Raw genomic sequence first — 21,067 nt, forward strand, 5'->3', positions numbered from 1 at the left:
TAAAAACAAAAGAATAAACAACAGAAATATGATATAAACAGTATGAGTAAATAAAGGTTACATTGACCTGTCACATGATAGAGGAGAAATTGCCTGTCTGCAAAATGATAGTCATTGTTCATTCCCGCACGAGTATACCAAAATATGTCCAGCACAAATGAACACACAACAAATATACAAAAAATAGTAAGTGATGACAAATCTGCTCAGTGAAGAAATGAAACTAACAACATTTCAATATACTGAACATCAGACATTTGATTATTAAAATTACCTCGATCCAAATAACCAATTCTATGAAAACAGACACAACTTTGGATGTAAATATCATACAAATGAACAATTTAATAGAAACATGAAAATAGAAAATGCACTATCAATTATAGATTTCAATAGCTGAAGTCTCTATAAGAACTTTACAATAAATACATTCCAAGTAATAGCTATATCAGAAACGTCTTCTTGCTATCTGTCTGGCACAGAGAATCTTTGTGCAGACTTGATAACAGCACAACAGTTTTGAGGGCTTTTAACTGATATTTGACCAACTGTATTGGGTCAGACCTGTAAAATATTGACTCGTGAGTGGCCATCTTTGAAGAGCTTGGAATCGCTCTCCTGTTGCATCGCATGGTGGCAAATATTGATGTTCGTTTTTCCACAAGCTTCAGTGCCAGGTCTTTGTTCGTGAAAAAGTTGTCAGACGTAGCCACACCCAAAGTACGGCTCCATAAGTGTCATCACTACACGTGTCCCCAAACGGTTGACTCTCTGCTCATCCTTTCCAAGATACGGCTTCACACTGAGGCAGTACTTCGTTCCAACTTTAGCTAAGATCCAAAACTTGATTCCAAACTTGTCGGGTTTATTAGGCATGTATTGCATGAACCTACAGCAAATATTGGTCGGAAACAGCTGTTCATCCACTGTAAGTAAATCATGTGGAATATATGCCTTTTGGCTGTTCTCAATGAATCTGCCCAAAAGCCATGATATCAAACAAAATGTGTCTTTTTTCACTCTCTCTCCACGAGTGGAATGCACATCAAAATGAATGTTCCGTAATTTCCGGACTATTAGCTGCACCTGATTATAAGCCGCACCAGCAAAAACTAACAGGGCTGGTTAAAAAAACATTCCAGTAAAAGTAAAAAAGAGCCAGTATAAGAGCCGTCTTCACCTTCCTCCTGTGTACTGAAACCATCAAAGTCTTCCTCCTCAGTGTCCGATTGTAACAGCGTCAGATATCCTTTGCCACACACTTCGTCAGTCTCTCTTTCTTTGTCGCTTTTATCCATTTCTTCTAGCATTTTCCATAATGAGGGTCTGTTCATGCTAATTTTATTCATGCACGAAGCGCTAAGTTACATTAAACTAACGAGCGACTCGTATAGCTCCAGAGTAGACGTGACCGGGAAATAAAGAAAAGGGTGACGCAACACAATGTCATCAACATCGACTGCCTTTAACTTAATAGCGGCATCATATACATTCCTTTTGTCCCCCATAATGACGGTTTGTGTATAAAAGCTTCCTTTCTTCAATATTGTCCGTCTTGATCTCGTTCTTTGTGTGAATTATACAGCATTATCTGCCTGGCGGACATGCGATCAGCACACCACTCTTCTCCCCAGTGACCGTGTCACATATGTATCCCTCCACCTAGCAAACCGGTTGCTGCACAACAGTGGTTCACAGCCTTTTCACAAGTGCATAAAAGTGATCAGGTCATCACAAAAATCACGAAAAAATCCATAGATAAGCCGCACCGGACTACAAGCCGCAGGGTTCAAAACTTGAGCAAAAAGTAGCGGCTAATAGTCCGAAATGTACGGTACTGTTATTTTCTTCTGAATCTTTGTGTGTGTGTGTGTGTGTGTGTGTGTGTGTGTGTGTGTGTGTGTGTGTGTGTGTGTGTGTGTGTGTGTGTGTGTGTGTGTGTGTGTGTGTGTGTGTGTGTGTGTGTGCATGCGTGTGTGCGTGCGCGTGCGTGTGCTTGTTTGTACATATACTGTAATTTTCGGACTATAAGTCGCGTTTTTTTCCATAGTTTGGGTGGGGGGGCGACTTATACAGAAGAGCGACTTATATGTGAATTTTTTCACATATTTTCACAAAAAAAAAGTAAAACCGCGATAAACGAACTCCGATGTAGCAAGGGATTACTGTAATTTGAATTTCAAGTGGCGGCAGTTGTTTACATAAAGGACAAAGATTCGATCACGGGATGACGAAGATGACGAAGGGCCCCACATACATCATTAGCGGCTTTGTTTGTAAGTGACACGGAGGACGAAGAGTTAGAAGGATTTAATTATTTGGAGTGACACAGAAGGTTTGAAAAACTATTATGGTTTTTACGCACGTCCGGTCCTACTCTACGGAGCTCTCTTTCACCTCCATGGATAGAAGTCGGGGCCCAGCGCTCGGCCGGGTGGATGTCCGGGGACGGTGGATGGGGCTCGGACATGGATTTTACGCATGCCCGGTCCTACTCTACGGATCTCTTTCACCTCCGTGGATGGAAGTCGGGAGCCGGCGCTCGGCCGGGCAGCTGTCCGGGGACGGTGGATGGGGCTCGGACATGGCTTTTACGCACGCCCGGTCCTATTCTATGGAGCTCTCTTCCACCTCCGTGGCTGGAAGTGCCACCTCCGGGGATGGAAGTCCACGCCGCCACACACCTGGAAGTCAACACCGGTGCTTGGGGCCGTGTGATGGGGAACTATTTATGTGATAGTCATTTGATATATTTCATTTCGTGTAGCAACTTGTATATGCTTTTATCGTTACAGTTCAGTAGTTGTTGGCTCGTTGAACTCTTGTTTTGTTAAATAAAGAGCCGTTTACCAAACCCACGTCTTTCCTTGTACTTTGTTAATGCTACAATATAGTTATATACTAGATCTGTGGAATAAGACGAGGCTGACGTCAGGGCGCACGCGCGGCGTTTTGACAAAGGACGAGGGATTTGATCGATGGATTTAATGATTTGGGGTGACACAGATGGTTTGATAATAGTATTGCTTATATAATAGTTATTTGATATATAATTTATATATCATTATATGGGCCTGTGGAATATTTTGAAGTGCAAGCGCCGTCAGTAAACGTGTTATTTATGTAATAGTTATTTGAAGAACTCTGAATGTTACGTCAGGCCCGTTCTCAGCTCTTCGTTTGTGTTTATGTCATGTTAGCATATCTATCGTTTAGCCTGTTGTTGCTCGTTCATGTCTGTTCTTGGTGTTGGACATTGTCGAATAAATTTCCCCAAAATGCGACTTATACTCCGGAGCGACCTATATATGCTTTTTTTTCACGTTATTGTGCATTTTATGGCTAATGCGACCAATATTCCGGAGCGACTTTTAGTTCGAAAAATACGGTACATATGAAATAGACCATTAACTTGTGATAATAGGAATATGTGGAATATGCTTCTGCTACTGTTTTAGTAAGTGACAGAAATAAGACTGGGGGTGGCGGCAGATAAGTTATTTGAACTTCCTACCACTCTGAACATGTAAAGAATTTTAAATCTGTAATGGATTATTTTTATTTTTTTCTCCTTTCCCATGAATTTAAACACTTTGTTATGTTTGTATCTTCAATAATACAACCTACCAACATTCACCCATTCATAGACCAATGGGAGGCTGCTGCACTGCAAGGCCCACTGGGAGCAAGTTAGGATTCAGTGTCTTGCTCATAGACTCTTCACCAGGGTTGAGGATTGAACCCACAACCTTAGAGTTGGAAGACAACCACTCTGCCATCGAGCCACGCCACCCCAATCATTCAATCCTGATTGTCATCACGATTTTTTATCCATTTGTTTTCAAATTGCCTGTTTTAAAGTATCTGCCCTGAAAATTGAAATATCTAGAAATTATTTTAACATATATATGTGTGCATGTGTGCGTGTGCGCGTGTGTGCGTGCGTGCGTGCGTGCGTGCGTGCGTGTATAATAACAAGAGAATATGTGTATTGTGACCAGGCTGACCAATACCCTGGACAGCGCATACCTCTTGTCCGGTCAGACGACATTAACGATGACTGCCCGCAACTCCTCCCAGCTTGTTCGCCACGCTATATAAACCTCGCACGCCCAGCCCTCTCTGTCAGGTCGTCCATGTTGCTGTCCCGACTTATCTGTTGCCTGCCTTCCCCAAACTGACTTGCGTTGCGGACCAAGCCCGTTTACCTGTTGCTCAATCCGTGTATGACTTCTGCTTGGCCTGACCCTTTGCCCGTTATTCGACCAAGAGTTCTGCCTATGCCCTACATGCTTTGTGTTTTGCGTCATTCTCTGCCTGTCCCCGACCACGAGCCTGCTTTGCCCTTGCCAGCTTCGCTGACGCATCTGCTTCACTACATTGCCTGTAATCCCCTTTCTCTCCTATACAATAAATGAGAGTACTGTGACGCATTTGGTTGTCCTGTTTGTCCCGTCACACAGGCACACGCTTGATCAAGAAGCACAGACACACCTAATCACCACAATCGACCTGAAATCTATCGCGGTAAGTAATCAAGCCCAGGCTTAGTTAGGCTGATGTTAAAATCTTCGAAGTGACAGTTCAGAGAGATTTATTGTCCAGGTCAAGTTGCCAGGTCAGTTGCATAGCACCTGGGAATGGACACAAAGTTATTGAAAAGGATAAAACCAAGGCAGCGCACAACAGTTTAGTGGTAATAGGTGTAGGAAAAGGAAAAAGAAGAAAGGGGCCCTCTTTAGAACTCAGAAAACAATTTATTGTATTCTGAGTCGAGTGTCAAAATAGTCACACTGAGCACTTGGAAAAAGGTAAGACCTCAGTCATGGCTAAGGCTTGAACATTTGTCCCCCATTGCTAGTACCGTTTGGCAAAGCTTCTCAATCTTGAGAAAAGAATGAATGGTAACAAAAAGCACATCAGGACATAAGTAAAAAAAGAAAGAGTTTGCACACCTGTGTGAACACGAGATGAAAATGAGAGAAAAGAGAAACCTCTTCTTGTCATAGTTAATCGTTTTTGTTCCAGCTAGAGTGAGAATGCTTGTTGATACATGGAAGTGCACTTTTTTCTTGACTAGGCTTTCAACAAAGTGTTTTTGCTTACAGTGTAAACATTTTGACTATCACATATTAAGCCTGCATTATTCAGTGGTAGGTTTTAGGGGTCTACTAACATGTTATTTGTGTTTGTTTGTTCATTTGTTCAAAAGCTCTCAATTCAAGTTCTATCAATGTTTTTTTCATCCAAACATGTACCACTCACTGCTTAATTATGTCATTGTCCTAGTATTTGTTTGAGTTTCCTGTTGTGTTTATAATTTAATTTCTCAAGACTATTAAAATATCAAAAGCCAGCTCTATGTTAATTATTATATACTGTTTGTTTCTTGAGACTCCAAACAGTGGTGGTATTTTAAAGCAATTTAATGAATCTCATATACATGCAAAGTTAATAGCCAACGAATTGTATTTGATTCCCTCTTAATTTAACGGCAAGATGACTGTCTGAAAAGCTGAGTGACAGGCATAATCACCAAGCCATTCATGGTGTGCTGTATTGTCTTTTTTTAAAACTTTGGTTTTATACACCACACCGCTTTATTTATATCATCATGTGTTTATCCTCCCCAATGGGAACTATTTTTGTTGGTATGGTAAAGTGCTTGTTCACCAATATGTCTGCCAGCTAGATTATGATATATACTGTATCTTTACTTCACTACAAATCTCGCCATTTACCCCTGGGGTGAATCAATCCGTTGTAGTGAGAAGTCAAAACACAAGTAGGAACTTGATCTTCAAAACATTATTATTATTAGGGACATTCATGGCCCCTGGTGTCAATTTAAGGAACATCAAAGTCAAAGTCTGCTTTATTGTCAATTTCTTCACATGCCAAGACACACAAAGAGATCGAAATTACGTTCCCACTATCCCACGGTGACAAGACATAGTACACAATATACATACAAGTAAACAACACAAAAAATAAAAACAAGAAGGCACAAACAATGAATAAATAAGAGTGATGAATAAATAATAAATAAACAAATAACATAATAAATAAGAGGAGCAAAAATGGAGCAAGTGTGCATACAGCAGACAGTCAGAATATCCACAACTGTATCGATTGAAGACACTATTTTGGTGATTGGAACCACAAAACAAAGACTGCACGCATGAAGATACAATATTGAAGCCCATTCTTACATTAATATCATTAAATTTTAATGTTCATCAGAGGGTTTAATGGAAAATGTTCCATCATAAAAACATGACCCAGTTCCGCCTAATGCTTACATCTGAGGCCTGTCTGCACACAATGAATATTCATGATAAACTACATTGAGTAACAAGAGGGAATAAACTATTCAACCTGACCTGCAAATGAGTCCCCCCAAAGACATATCTGTGGATGGACATGAATATTTACTACAGTATGTGATTATGTTTTATTAGTTACATTCTATATTAAATGAATGATGAATAATGACAATAATAGAATAAACCATTTGTAATATATGTAATTATAGTGAATTATTTGAGGCCAATTTTTGAAAAAGTTTATTCAATCATCTGCGAATGTATCTCAGTGTGTTTCAAATAACTACCCTCTTAATTTTTGCTCTCTGATAAAAGTGCTTTACGACTGCACAGAAAGCCAAATTCACTAAAGGATTGTGTCGTTTGTGCGTGCTGCTAACCATAAAAATGGAATGAACGGATCTAAATGTTTGAGTTGTGCTCTGAATTGAGTCTTTTCCTACCGACCATCGTTCTGACATGGTTCAGGACTCTGCTATTTTTGCAATAAGTAGGGGTGGGGAAACAGGTGCAAACGGCACTGAGCTGACAAACTTTGTTTGTATTTCCGCTGTTATGTCATTAGCGCAATATCCTTTGTGAATTGCGCACTAAAAAGGAGCACAAACTGCGGGCGCAAATGAGGAGCAATTAAAGGTGCTATCAGTTCATTCTGTGTGGATTTGGCCCCTCTCCCCAAGGGGATGGATCAAAATCACATGGGGATGGGTTAAATGCAGAGGACAAATTTCACCACACCCAGATGTGTGTGTGACGATGACCATTGGGACTTTGACTTTTTTAACTTTTATATAACACCTGAATCAATGTTTCTCAACAGTGATGCCTTGAGATACAAATGACCCAACTTACAAACTTTTCACAATATGGGTAGATCAATTAGCAGATTTTTTGCACTGACTTCTGAGCGCATATCTGTGATATACAGTGGGGTAGAAAAGTATAGTAAGCCACTAATTTTGCAAGTTCTCCCACTTGATGAGAGATGCCTGTAATTTTCATCATATTTACACTTCAACTATGAGAGACAAAATGAAATAAAAAAATCCAGAAAATCACATCGTCTGAATTTTAAAGAATTTATTTGCAATTAATGGTGGAAAATAAGTATTTGGTCAATAATGGCCGCGATCTGGGGCTCCATGCAAAATTTCACCCCGTGGGGTCAAAATGATCACAAGAACAGTGAACAAAAATCCCTGAACCACACAGGGGAACCTAATGAATGACCTGCAGAGTGCTGGGACCGAAGACTACCATCAGTAACACACTATGTCACCAGGGACTCAAATCCTGCAGTGTCCAGACGTGTCCCCCTGCTTAAGCCAGTACATGTCCAGGCTTGTCTGAAGTTTGACATTCCATATGACAGGGGTGGGCAATTCCGGTTTTCGAGGGCCGGTGTCCTCCATGTTTTATAGGTCTCCCTGCTGCAACACACGTGATTCAAATGATCAGGATTGTTATCCAGCTTCTGCAGACCTTGCTAATTATCCGACTATTGTCCATATGACATTCTCCCAATCCTCTTCTGGATCATCCAAATGCTCTCTAGCAAACTTCAGATGTAGTAGTCTTTGTTACTTTGGTCCCAGCTCTCTGCAGGTCATTCACTAAATCCCCCCGTGTGGTTCTGGGATTTTTGTTCACCGCTCTTGTGATCATTTTGACCCCATGGAGTGAGATCTTGCGTGGAGCCCCAGATCGAGGTCATTATTGACCATATACTTATTTTCCACCATAATTTGCAAATAAATTCTCTAAAAATCAGACCATGTGATTTTCTGGATTTGTTTTTCCATTTTGTCTCTATGTGTACCTATGATGAGAATTACAGCCATCTCTCATCTTGTAAGTGGGACAACTTGCACAATTGGTGGCTGACTAAATACTTCTTTGCCCCACTGTACATAAGTATTTTTTGGTGGCAGGTGACTCAACTCACTTCAAAACAGGCAGAGGTTTGACAAATTTGCTGTTTTTGCCACTTTTACCGAGCTGCCCTTGAACACATCATGAAGTGCCCCAATTTTGTACACAGCACAAAGTGCAGTATGTTAGTATATGTGCTCTGTATATTGAGACTTTTATTTTGAAGGATGCTACGCAGGAAGTACTGGTTTTACTGTTTCTGTTTTACCAATGTTAATTTTATTAATCTTAATAAAATCCAGGTGAAACCAATGTGTTAATGGGCACTGGCAAACCAAAGTGAGTTGTGTGACGGTCGTCATTTTCTCTGTCTCCACAGTATGACTTATTTTATTTAAATAACTCTGCTAACACAGTATAACTGTTAGATAAATTGTATATATATGTTATCATGCGTTCTCTAATGAGTACTTATTAATAATATTATTGCACAGAATGCTTGCTGTTTCGCCTTGCAGACGTCCACCAGACGGATTGTGAAAAACAACACGCCAAATGATGCTGTCTGGAACTTCCTGGACCTTCTATACCTCTGGGAATCCCACAAAGTTGTTGATAGCTCAAACTATTTTGTTGATGTCTGCACATAACATTTTGTCCTTGCATTCTTTTCTCATAACATCTTGTCTGTGACTTCTTGTTTCACATAACATTTTGTTCTTGCATTCTTTGTGTTTCTCACAACATCTTGTCTGTGACTTCTTGGTTCACACAACATCTTGTCCTTGCATTCTCGTTTCTTTTCTTATGAGACAAAGCCCACGCCTTCTCCCCTCCCCTTAGGGGCTAGTCTCACATTGTGGGTAGGGCATTCCAAATAAAAAGAGCGAAGAGTGCAAACGGATTTTTAGTGTAGTCAGATTGCTGTAAATCTGAATGCACTCCTCGCGAGAAAAAACTCAATATTCTGCCTCACTTGTTTTGTCTGCTGATCCTTTTCTTTTATACAGATATTCAGTCAGAGAATTAACCTGACAATAACTGTGCACATAGGTGTTTTCCTTTGGCATTTGGTTCATTTCATGACTATTCACACAAATCTCAGAACCTCTCCAGTGACACCTCTTCAATGTTGCTGTATTATATTAGTGCCTTATGAGGGCGGCACGGCGGCGCACTGGTTTGCATGTCCACAATTCCGATGTGCAGGGTTCGGTCCACAGTTCCGATGTGCAGGGCTCTGGCCTTGGAGTGTGTTGTGTGGAGTTTGCGTGTTCTCCCTGTGCCTGCGTGAGTTTTTTTCCGAGTACTCTGGTTTCCTCCCACATTCCAAAGACATGCATAGGAGGTTAATTGGGCACTCTAAGTTGTCCTTTGGTTTGACTGTGAGTGTATGTTTGCCCTGGTAATGATCATAATGTCAGTACAAATATCGCAAACAATATATGTAACAGTAATTTTTTGGGTGATTGTTGACTAAATAGTGATTTAATGTTAATGTGTAGATATGTTATTACAATGTTACGGATAGTACTTTTTTTTACCAGATTTAATTTTATTTTTTATTTCCCTATCACACCATCGCAACATAAGCAGCTGCTAATTAATCCAAGGTAATTTCCTGCTTTATCAAAGATAAATTACCTGTGAAGCTCAGAAGTTAAAATTATATATGGTATATCAAGAAAAACTGCATCGAAATGTGTTTTTTGTTACATTGATTGTATTCAAATTTATAAGTGCTCTACAAACCTATTTGTCAAAAAGCCCAGGGTGCAGCCCTCTGCCTAAGTAGGGGGAGTCGAAGGAGAGCTGTGAAAATCAGAAAATGCACAATTTTCATGGTCTGATTCTGATTAATTGAACCACTCTCACAATTTTCCAGCGTGAATACTGACGGGGGGTGGGGGTAAATAAATGATTATATAACTAGATCTCTCAATGTCAAATAAGGAAGGAGACAGGGCTGACACACTCGCTCTTTTCCTGCCCTTTTATTTTTCTTCTCCCCTACAGCAATTTATTAGTGTTACCTCACAATTAAAAATAACATAAACAAATTAAAATTAAAGGTAAGTGATCTGGTATATCTCTCAATAGCAAGTGGTGTGTGCAACGGCCCACTGGCGTCAGTGAAAAAAAAGACAAAAAAACAGCTTCTACCACAACCTAAATAACCATCCTGTCACGCCCGTGCCAGAGCACGCTCGGCCTGCAGTTCCCTCGGCCACACCCCTTTCGTTACTGTAATGTCTGTCACCTGCTTCCTCTTGTTACCCGGTGTATTTAAGCCCTGCCCGTGTGTTTCTCCTTGTCGGTGTCTACTGTTGTGTCCATTCCTGTTCATGCCCAATGTTCCTGTTCTTGTCATCTGGTTTTCCCTCGGTTTGTCTGAAGGCTGACGGTCAGAATTTTAACCTTGTCCAAGGGGACTTCATGTCGGTCAGTCTGTCTGTTTGCTGGCCGTGAGTCTCCCTCCCGTCTGTGTCGTCGGTTCCCCACCTGCCTCCCTTCCAACTCCCTTTCCCTGCAATAAATCCTGGTTCAAGCTGCATTTGGTCGCCCTGGCTCAACTCATTCCTGACAGAAGACACCGACCATCACAGCAACCAGCGCTTGGACCAACCGTTGCCGGCACCCGCAACTGCTGCATGGTTGCCAAGGAGATGAGTTCCAGCGACGCAAGATGCACGGTTGCCCCCCCAAATCAGATCCGACGGCGCGGATGCTGCGGCCGCCACTTGTTCCGGCGGCGCGGATCCAGCGGGTTTCACCATCGGCCTTCAACGGCGCATGACGCACGGCCGCCCCCCGACCCAGTCCCGACAGCGCGGATGCTGCGGCCGCCACCAGTTCCGGCGGCCGTCACCCAGTCGGCTTTCAGTGGTGCAAGACGCACGTCCGCCCCCCGACCCAGTTCCGACGGCGCGGATGCTGCAGCCGTCACCAGTTCCGGCGGCGCGGATCCAGCAGCCGTCACCCAGTTGGCCTTCGGCGGTGTGTGACGTGCGGCCACCTCCCCATTTCCTCCCGGCCCTTGTTGGACAGTTTTGGATTTTTTCTTTTTTGAGACGTCAGGAGCCGTCCCTTGTGGGGGGATACTGTCACGCCCGTGCCAGAGCACGCTCGGCCTGCACTTCACTTGGCCACACCCCTTTTGTTAGCGTAATGTCTGTCACCTGCTTCCTCTTGTTACCCTGTGTATTTAAGCCCTGCCCGTGTGTTTCTCCCTGTCGGTGTCTCCTGTTGTGTCCATTCCTGTTCGTGCCCAGTGTTCCTGTTCTTGTCATCTGGTTTTCCCTCGGTCTGTCTGGAGGCTCACGGTAAGAATTTTAACCTTGTCCAAGGGGACTTCATGTCAGTCGGTCTATCTGTTTGCTGGCCGTGAGTCTCTCCCGTCTGTGTCGTCGGTTCCCCATCTGTCTCCCTTCCAACTCCCTTTCCCTTCAATAAATCCTGGTTCAAGCTGCATTTGGTCGCCCTGGCTCAACTCATTCCTGGCACATCCCATATTTTGTGAGTCTCTGGTCAGTCAGTACGAGGAAAGATTCTGATGTAGAACAGGGGTTTTCAACTGGTTTTGTCCAAGGGACCACCATTGTAACCAAGAAGCAACTCGGGACCACTGCTTTGGCGGAATATTATTTTATTTTGCACCAAATGACGATAGACCTATACAGGCTATTTATTTGCATCTGTATTTCTATTTAGGGAATCTCAGCTACATTTGACATAATTTGGATGTAAATGACTCACAAAATTAGCTGGAAAATAAATCAAGTCTAAATTGACTTGAGGATTGAACCCACCAAATTCAAGGTTGAAGTCTATTACTCTATAACCAAGCCACGTACCTCATAACTTCGCTTGGGGGAGTGGTAGCCTGTTCAAATATGATATACTTGATGAAAACCCAAGAAGACAGAAAAAGTAAATAGATGCTGCCATGAATGGCTCTGTTAGGCCCTACTGGGAGCAATATGTTATATATATATATATATATATATATATATATATATATATATATATATATATATATATATATATACGGCTGACTAGCTCAATCAGTAAGTCACATGACTTACAAACGGGAGACCCGGGTTCGATTCCCGGCAGGGGCACAATATGAGCAATGAGCCATTGATTACCTTACCAACAGTCAGTGTGGGTCCTTAGGCAAGACCCTTAACGATACCGCCTACCTCAGAGATAATGAGAGTACAAGAAACAAAAGACATGCCGGCTCAGACGTCGCCCGGACAAACAAGGTCTGCGTCAGGTGCTGGGGAACCAGAGCACCCTGATGAAAAATGGGCTACTGGAACAAGACACAAATGGGCGAGATGCAAGAATAAGGATCTGTTGGAATGCTACTACTCCAGCAACCCGAGCGAGAGGGGTTACATGCGGAGAATGCGGGAACAATGGCAACTTCGGTACCCACAGTCAACACTATCGGCCAAGCAACTAGTAGCTCAATGTTCCAATATCCATAAACGGCACCTGCTATCACAGCTCGAGATTGATGAGATACAACACAAATGCCATAGCAAAGGTCAACCAGAGCACCAGGTCAGAGACGAGTTAAATCCATGTACAAGTCCAGAGGTTGGGTACGAAACCCCAATGAGCACAATCAAGCTGAACGAGGCAGCAACTGACCTGAAGAACAAGATCATGGTGAGAATGAATGCTCGGGAACCTAGATGCACACTGCAGAGGCTAAGTGAAGTACCCTCAGAAAGTCTCCTAGAAGATGTGAATGCAGCACTGACAACAGTTCCTACTGCTACCATCACTGAAACCAATGAGCTGATATACACCTCAGCAGCAGTGATCCTAGAAATGCTTGGCTACAAGAAGAATGACCATATGCGACTACAACAGTGCCCACCATGGAAGAGAAGGCTGGAGGCCAAAATCAAGATAGCACGGAGCCAAATGACAGAGGCCCAGAAAGGTGCAATGAAAAAGCAAGTTCCCAAGAAATACAGCCAGATGCCCATACCTGAAGCACTCGAAACTGCCAAACAAAGACTCCAAGCCTTGGCTAGCCGCCTAAAGAGGTATACAAGAGAGAATGAAGCTAGACGAATAAACAGGTTGTTCACAACACAACCAGCGAAAGTGTACGCTCAGTGGCAGGGGAATAATAGCAGAGCAGACCCACCAAGGCTGGAAACTGAACAGTACTGGAAGGATATATATGGGAGCGGGAGGCATCACATAAGAAAGATGCACAGTGGCTGGTGGATCTGAGAAAGGACCACAGCAAGCTCCTGCAGCAAGGCAGCAGCTGACAGCACCGTCAGTGGTCACCCACGCACATATAGATCGTCGCTCTTCGGACGCAAAGTATGGCAGCGGACCAAGAGGTATGTACGGCTTCGTGCACCAACTGCACCCTTCTCTTAGAGAGGTTGTCTCTGCTAGAGGGACGTGTCCGCCAGTTAGAGCAGAATAGTGCGATAACAGTAGTTGCGGCGGACACAGACGCGAGCTGTAGTCAGCCCGCTAGCCCGGTTAGCATTAGCCCCAAGCGGCTTGCTAATCGCGATGAGCCAGGTAAGACGCATAGCCGTCCAAAGTCATCTCGGTCTACTGGCCCTCGCACTTTGGTCATAGGCGACTCCATTACCCGAAACATTACGCTTAAAAATCCAGCCACGGTAATGTGTATTCCTGGGGGCAGAGCACCCGACATAGAAGCTAATCTTAGGGAGCTGACTCGCAATAGGCCTAGTCAACAGCGTAGTTCCACCAACACTAGCTACTCGGACATAGTGATACACATCGGCTCCAATGATGTTAGGATGAGACAATCAGAGATCACAAAGAAAAACATAGCGAGGACTTGTGATCTTGCCAGAAAGATGAGTCGGCATCGAGTATTTGTCTCTGGTCCCCTGCCTGGGAGAGGCACTGATGAGAGGTTTAGTAGATTAGTCTCCCTTAATCGATGGATGGCTGGGTTCTGTAAAAAGCAGGGACTGTATTTTATAGATAACTGGTCATCCTTCTGGGGCCGCCCCGACCTGCTGAGGAAGGACGGCCTTCACCCTAACCGTGAAGGCGCCTTCACTCTTTCTAGGAATATAGATTACTGTTTGAGCCTCTCATGACAGGTCACTCTAGAGCAGGCCAGGGCACAGGTGATTAGACCACCTGTGAGGATGGGTTTGGAGTCTGATAAGTTAAAGTTAACTAGCGCTAGGCTAGACTTTCAGCATACACATAGCTCCTCGTGTAGACTAGAGCGCGACAGTTTAAATAGTGCTGCAATACACATAAACACACTTTCTACTGGGGTAGTAGACAAATCCAATCACTCCGTCCCGACCGGTCTTGCTGATGAAACGGTGCCTGTTTTAGATAACTTCACATGTGTAACAAATATTCATCATCAAATTCCCACGGTCGTTTCATACCACCGCCCTAATAAACTTTTGAGAGGTGATATTAGGCCTGGAGAACACAATTTTACTCGCATCCCGTTTAAAAATCTTTCGATAGATACGCACCCTGATCAACCGATTACACTTAAATTCGGTTTTATGAATATTAGATCACTTCATACGAAAGCAGTTCTCGTTAATGACCTTATCACGGAACATAATCTAAACGTTTTTGGTCTTTGCGAGACTTGGTTAAAACCTAATGAATTGCTGCCACTTAACGAGGCCTCGCCTCCAAATTTTGTGAGCTCGCATGTGGCACGTCCTCGAAAAAAGGGTGGGGGTGTCGCCCTCATCTCAAATTCTGAGCTTAGATTTAGGCCTCGCTCAATTCACGTATTTAAAACATTTGAAGTTCTCATTGTGCGATCCACTGCGTTACCGTCATTCTATCTTGTTGTTATTTACCGCCCACCCGGGGCTTACTCTGGCTTCCTGGATGAATTTTCAGAATTTGTGGCTGATCTAGTGACAAATGCAGATAATATAGTTATCATGGGTGATTTCAACATCCACATGAATTCACCGTCAGAACCACTGACTTCGGCATTTCAAACTTTAATCGATACGTGTGGTTTTACGCAAGCTGTACAAGCAGCAACGCATAAGAATGGAAATACCTTAGATCTGGTATTATCCCGGGGACTAGCAACCTCAAATATAGCAGTACTGCCATACACTACTGTTCTGTCTGATCATTTCTTAATAAAATTTGAAATTTTAGTTCCTTGTCAAAGACAAGAGAGCAATCGGAATTATAGCAGCCGTAATCTTAACTCCATGACTGCAACTGCGCTGTCTGAGTTACTGTCGCCGGCAACCGCCATGTTTCCCGCATACAGCGGCTCTATCGATAATCTTACAAATGAATTCAATGCGACATTATTAAAAGCCATCGACTCTGTGGCACCGCTACGTCTGAAAACTCGCCGTAGATGGCCAACTCCGTGGTTCACAGATGAAACACGTACGTTTAAACAATTATGTAGAAAGCATGAGCGCAGATGGCGTTTAACCAAACTTGAGGTTTTCCATCAGGCATGGAAGGACAGCCTCCTGAAATATAAAGATGCGCTAATTTTAGCAAAAACTCGTTATTTTTCGCAAGTCATTAATCTTAATAAAAACAATCCTAAATACCTATTTGATACAGTGGCAAAGCTAACTCTGCGCCAGCCGACCCCCGATAGCTCCTTCCACTCAGCTGACGAGTTTATGAAATTTTTTGCTCAAAAGATTGAGTCCATTAGGGACGAGATCAAGAATACCATGCCAATCGCTCCGCTGGTTACTAGCGCTGGGGATCATGCAATAACCCTCTCAAATTTTGATAGCGTGTCCCTTATGCTTACAAAATTGGTTAGTACGGCTAAACAAACAACATGTTTACTCGACCCGCTTCCAGCCAAACTACTTAAAGAATTATTTCCAATTTTAGGACCGTCCGTCTTAAATATAATCAATCTGTCTGTTTCCTCTGGGATAGTGCCAATAGCCTTTAAAACCGCTATTATTAAACCACTACTTAAGCGAGCAAATCTTGACCCGGACTGTCTCAGTAATTATAGGCCAGTTTCAAACCTCCCATTCATAGCAAAACTTCTCGAAAAAGTAGTAACGCAGCAGCTTATTGATTACATGGTTGCTAATAATCGATATGACTCCTTTCAGTCTGGTTTTAGAGCTAATCATTCTACAGAGACAGCACTTGCTAAAGTGACTAATGATCTCCTCATAGCTATGGATTCAAATACGTCGTCTGTATTGTTACTACTCGATCTTAGTGCTGCCTTTGACACTGTAGACTTTGATATTTTATTAGGGCGTCTTAAAAGTTGTGTTGGTATCTCAGGGTCAGCACTCAGCTGGTTCAATTCCTATCTATCAGGCAGGACGCACCGAGTGGTCCATGGTAATACGTCCTCTGAGCTTTATAATGTTACGTGTGGTGTTCCACAGGGATCGGTACTCGGACCGATTTTATTTAATATTTATATGATTCCGCTTGGGGACATAATACGTAAATATAATATTAGCTTTCAATGCTACGCGGATGACACCCAATTATATATGCCGTTATCGATGACAGATCCACGGGACTGTTGTAATCTTGAGGCGTGCCTTGCGGAGATCAAGCAATGGATGTCTCTCAACTTCCTTCGTCTTAACCCAGATAAAACTGAGATGTTGATAATTGGTCCTACTCGTTATCAACACTTATTTAAGGAAACCACTATAACTATAGATAACCGGACTATCACTCAGAGTGATACGGTAACTAATCTCGGGGTAATATTTGACCAAACGCTCTCCTTTCAAAAACACATTAAGAATATAACCAGGATTGCGTTTTTTCACCTTCGTAATATTGCTAAGATTCGTCCTATCCTCTCGACCGGGGATGCGGAAACCATTATACATGCGTTCGTTACGTCGCGCCTGGACTACTGTAATGTATTATTCTCTGGTCTTCCTAAGTCCAGTATCAAAAGTCTACAGTTAGTGCAAAATGCCGCTGCGAGGATGCTCTCACGGTCAAGAAAATTTGATCACATTACCCCAATATTAGCCAAATTACATTGGCTCCCGGTCCATTTAAGATGTGACTTCAAGGTTCTTCTACTAACCTATAAATCACTGCATGGCTTAGCGCCTTCATATCTCGTCGACCTAGTCGTTCCTTATGTTCCGTCTCGTAACCTTCGTTCGCGAAACGCTAGTCTTTTAGTTATACCGAGGGCCAAGAAAATGTCTGCAGGGTCTAGAGCATTCTCTATTCGGGCTCCAGAGCTTTGGAATGCCCTACCAATGGATATTAGAACTACTACCTCAGTAGAAACATTTAAGACACGTTTAAAGACACATTTCTATGAGATGGCCTTTAACTAACTTGTGATGGCCGATTTGGCCGGAGTTTGTTTTGTTCTCTCTGCCCACCCCCTCCCCTCAAAAGCTGATTGCGGCTAGCTGGATTCTCGGGGACCAATTCAAGATGAAGGAACTGCAGCTCAACCCCCTTGAAGACACGGCCAGGACAACCGAGGGCACCTCCGACATCCATTTTTTCATTGATTTTCATATTATGCATTACTTGTGCACTCTCTGCATCCATTATAACCTGGTGATCCTGAAAGGGGGATCCTTCCATCTGTGGTCCCTTCTCAAGGTTTCTCATTTTCCCCTGGCAGGGGTTTTTTGAGTTTTTCCTTGCCCTTTTGGGAGCTTATGATCAGGGGATGCTTTGAGAATAATTGTCAATTTTTGGCTATGTGAAGCCCTTTGAGACTGTTTGTGATTTAGGGCTATACAAATAAACTTGACTTGACTTGACTTGACTCCCTGAACAGAACCCAGTAACCATCACAGTGGCAGACATCCAGAGAAGAGTCTCAGGAATGAAAAACAGGCCCTGACATGATCCACAGCTACTGGCTCAAGAAACTTACAACTCTCCATGAGCGCCTGGCAGCACAAATGAACCAGCTGCTAAGGGATGGGACTCACCCTGAATGGCTAACCCAAGGGCGTACGATCCTGATCCAGAAGGATCCTTCAAAGGGTACAGTCCCATCCAACTACCGGCCAATCACCTGCCTCTCCACAACATGGAAGGTGATGTCGGGCATAATATCAGATAAGATCAGCGGGCACATGGATCAATACAGAAAGGGATTGGTAAAAATGCCAGAGGAGCAAAACATCAGCTCCTGGTGGATAGAACAGTCACCCAAGACTGCAGAACCAGACGTACCAACCTGAGCACTGCCTGGATTGATTACAAGAAAGCATATGACTCAATGCCACATACTTGGATCACTGAATGCTTGAGGCTGTACAACATCAATGGGACTCTGAGAACCTTCATCGCCAACTCGATGAAACAGTGGAAAACCACACTTGAAGCCAATGGCAAGCCACTTGCACACGTGACCATCAAATGTGGTATATACCAAGGAGACGCTCTGTCCCCAATGCTGTTCTGTATAGGACTGAACCCCCTCAGCCAAATAATCAACAAGACGGGCTATGGATACCAACTCAGGAATGGGGCCACCATCAGCCACCTCCTCTACATGGATGACATAAAGCTGTACGCTAAGAACAAGCGGGACATTGACTCCCTGATCCACACTACCAGGATCTACAGCTCTGACATCGGAATGTCATTCGGACTTGAGAAATGTGGAAAGAAGAAAAGAGGAAAGGTAATCCACACAGAGGGGGTCTCACTCCCAGAAGGAACAATAGCAGACATTGAGGACAGCTACAAATACCTTGGAATTCCACAGGCAAATGGCAACCTTGACGAGGAAACAAGGAAAGCAGCCACAGCCAAATATCTCCATCGAGTAAGGCAAGTCCTAAGAAGTCAGCTCAACGGCAAGAACAAGTCCCTAGACATTAACAGCTACGCCCTACCAGTAATCAGATACCCTGCAGGAATTATACGGTGGCCAAAGGAGGATATACAGACCACAGATATCAAGACACGGAAGCTCCTAACCATGCATGGAGGGTTCCATCCCAAGTCCAGCACCCTGAGACTGTACACTAGCCGTAAAGAAGGAGGCCGAGGACTAGCGAGCATGAGAGCCACTATCCAAGATGAAACATCCAAGATCCATAAGTACATCAGGGATAAGGCCCCAACGGATCACGTGCTCAGTGAATGTCTCAGACAATGGGCATCAAAGGAAGATGAGGTGCTGGAGGGACCATCATGGGAGGACAAGCCCCTACATGGGATGTACCACCGAAACATAGCTGAAGTGGCTGATATCCAGAAATCCTACCAATGGCTAGAAAGAGCTGGTCTGAAGGACAGCACAGAGGCACTGATCCTGGCTGCACAAGAACAGGCCTTGAGCACCAGAGCAATAGAGGCCCAAATCTACCACACCAGACAAGACCCCAGGTGCAGATTGTGCAAAGAAGGTCCTGAGACAATCCAGCACATAACTGCAGGGTGTAAGATGCTGGCAGGTAAAGCATACATGGAGCGCCATAACCAAGTAGCTGGAATAGTGTACAGGAACATCTGTGCAGAGTATGGACTGGAAGTCCCAAGATCCAAGTGGGAAACACCTCCAAAGGTGGTAGAAAATGACCAAGCCAAGATCCTCTGGGACTTCCAGATTCAGACAGACAGAATGGTAATGGCGAACCAACCGGACATTGTGGTGGTGGACAAAGAGCAGAGGAAAGCCGTTGTGGTTGACATAGCCATCCCAAATGATGGTAACATTAGGAAAAAGGAACATGAGAAACTTGAGAAATATCAAGGACTCAGAGAAGAGCTGGAGAAGGCCTGGAGAGTGAAGACTTCAGTGGTACCTGTGGTCATTGGAGCACTAGGGGCAGTAACCCCCAAACTGGAGGAGTGGCTGAAACAGATCCCAGGAAAAACATCTGACATCTCAGTCCAGAAAAGTGCAGTACTAGGAACAGCAAAGATACTGCGTAGAACCCTCAAGCTCCCAGGCATCTGGTAGAGGACCCGAGCTTGAAGGGAAAAAGAGACCACCCACGAGGGGTGAGGAGTTGTTGTTGTTGTTTGTGTATATATATATATATATATATATATATATATATATATATATATATATATATATATATATATATATATATATATACGTATAATGCCTTGCTCAAGGACACTTTTACATGATCAACGAGCTTGAGAATTGAACCCAGTCAGTTGGTATACACCAGGGGTCACCAACACGGTGCCCGCGGGCACCAGGTCGCCCGTGAGGACCGCATGAGTCGCCCGCAGAACTGTTCTAAAATTAGCTCAAAATAGCGGCACTTGTCAGTGAGCTGCATCTATTTATTTTACAGTCAAACCTCGGCTTTCGAACGTCCCGGTTCTCGAAATAATTGGAATTCGAACCAAAAAAATTCGAGATATTTTTGCTTCGGTTGTCAAACAAAATTCGGAGGTCGAACCTCGCGAGATGAGCCGGGAAGACCCGAGAAAACCCGACCGCGCGGCCTGGATGCCGACTGAGTCCGTTGTTATTGTATTTTCGTTACTTTGAGGATTGTATTAACCCCTAATCATGCCTCCAAAGAAAGCAAGTGGAAGCAGTAAAGCCATCCTAAAACAAAAAGACGCTCTTAAAGCAATGCTACAGTGGGCGCCCGGCGTGCGGCGGTTGCGCGATCGGACCAAATTAAGAGCCCTGCGCAATGAGTTCCACTTAAATTTTGGAAAGTACATCAGGACTTTAAAAATATCTAGTAAATTTTAGCGACGGCTCTGTCACAATAATGCGACCAACGCGGTGCAGTTGCGCGGTCGGCGACACGCTACGGTTGCGCGTTCGGCGGTGCGCTGCGGTTGCGCGATCGGACCAAATTAAGCTCCCTGCGCCCTGAGGTCCACTTAAAAGTTTTAAAGTACATCAGGAC

The 21,067-nt window shown here is 43.7% G+C and overlaps 1 protein-coding gene and 1 long non-coding RNA gene across 6 annotated transcripts in view; one reads left to right on the plus strand and one right to left on the minus strand.

The window, feature by feature from the left end:
- The window catches only part of LOC148400041 (SH3 and multiple ankyrin repeat domains protein 2-like), a 267,857-nt gene that overhangs the window by 214,655 nt on the left and 32,135 nt on the right, over window positions 1-21,067 (minus strand). For 2 of the 5 annotated variants that reach the window (XM_088371805.1, XM_088371806.1), the window contains exon 1: window positions 1,181-1,735. The exons of 1 other annotated variant lie outside the window; for it this stretch is intronic. In XM_088371805.1, coding sequence (XP_088227931.1) covers window positions 1,181-1,349 — 169 coding nt within the window. In that variant the 5' untranslated portion in view covers window positions 1,350-1,735. Of the gene's footprint in view, window positions 1-1,180; window positions 1,741-9,950; window positions 10,011-21,067 lie in introns of those variants that run through there. 2 more of the 5 variants (XM_088371808.1, XM_088371809.1) reach the window with 2 other exon arrangements.
- LOC148400044 (uncharacterized) lies at window positions 766-9,108 on the plus strand. Its single transcript, XR_015857691.1, has 3 exons — window positions 766-928; window positions 4,464-4,527; window positions 8,693-9,108. It is a non-coding gene; the product is annotated as an uncharacterized LOC148400044 (long non-coding RNA).

This window comes from Syngnathus floridae, chromosome 3 (assembly GCF_059516105.1).
Source record: "Syngnathus floridae isolate MCC-2025c chromosome 3, RoL_Sflo_1.0, whole genome shotgun sequence".
In the NCBI taxonomy this organism is placed as follows: Eukaryota; Metazoa; Chordata; class Actinopteri; order Syngnathiformes; family Syngnathidae; genus Syngnathus; species Syngnathus floridae.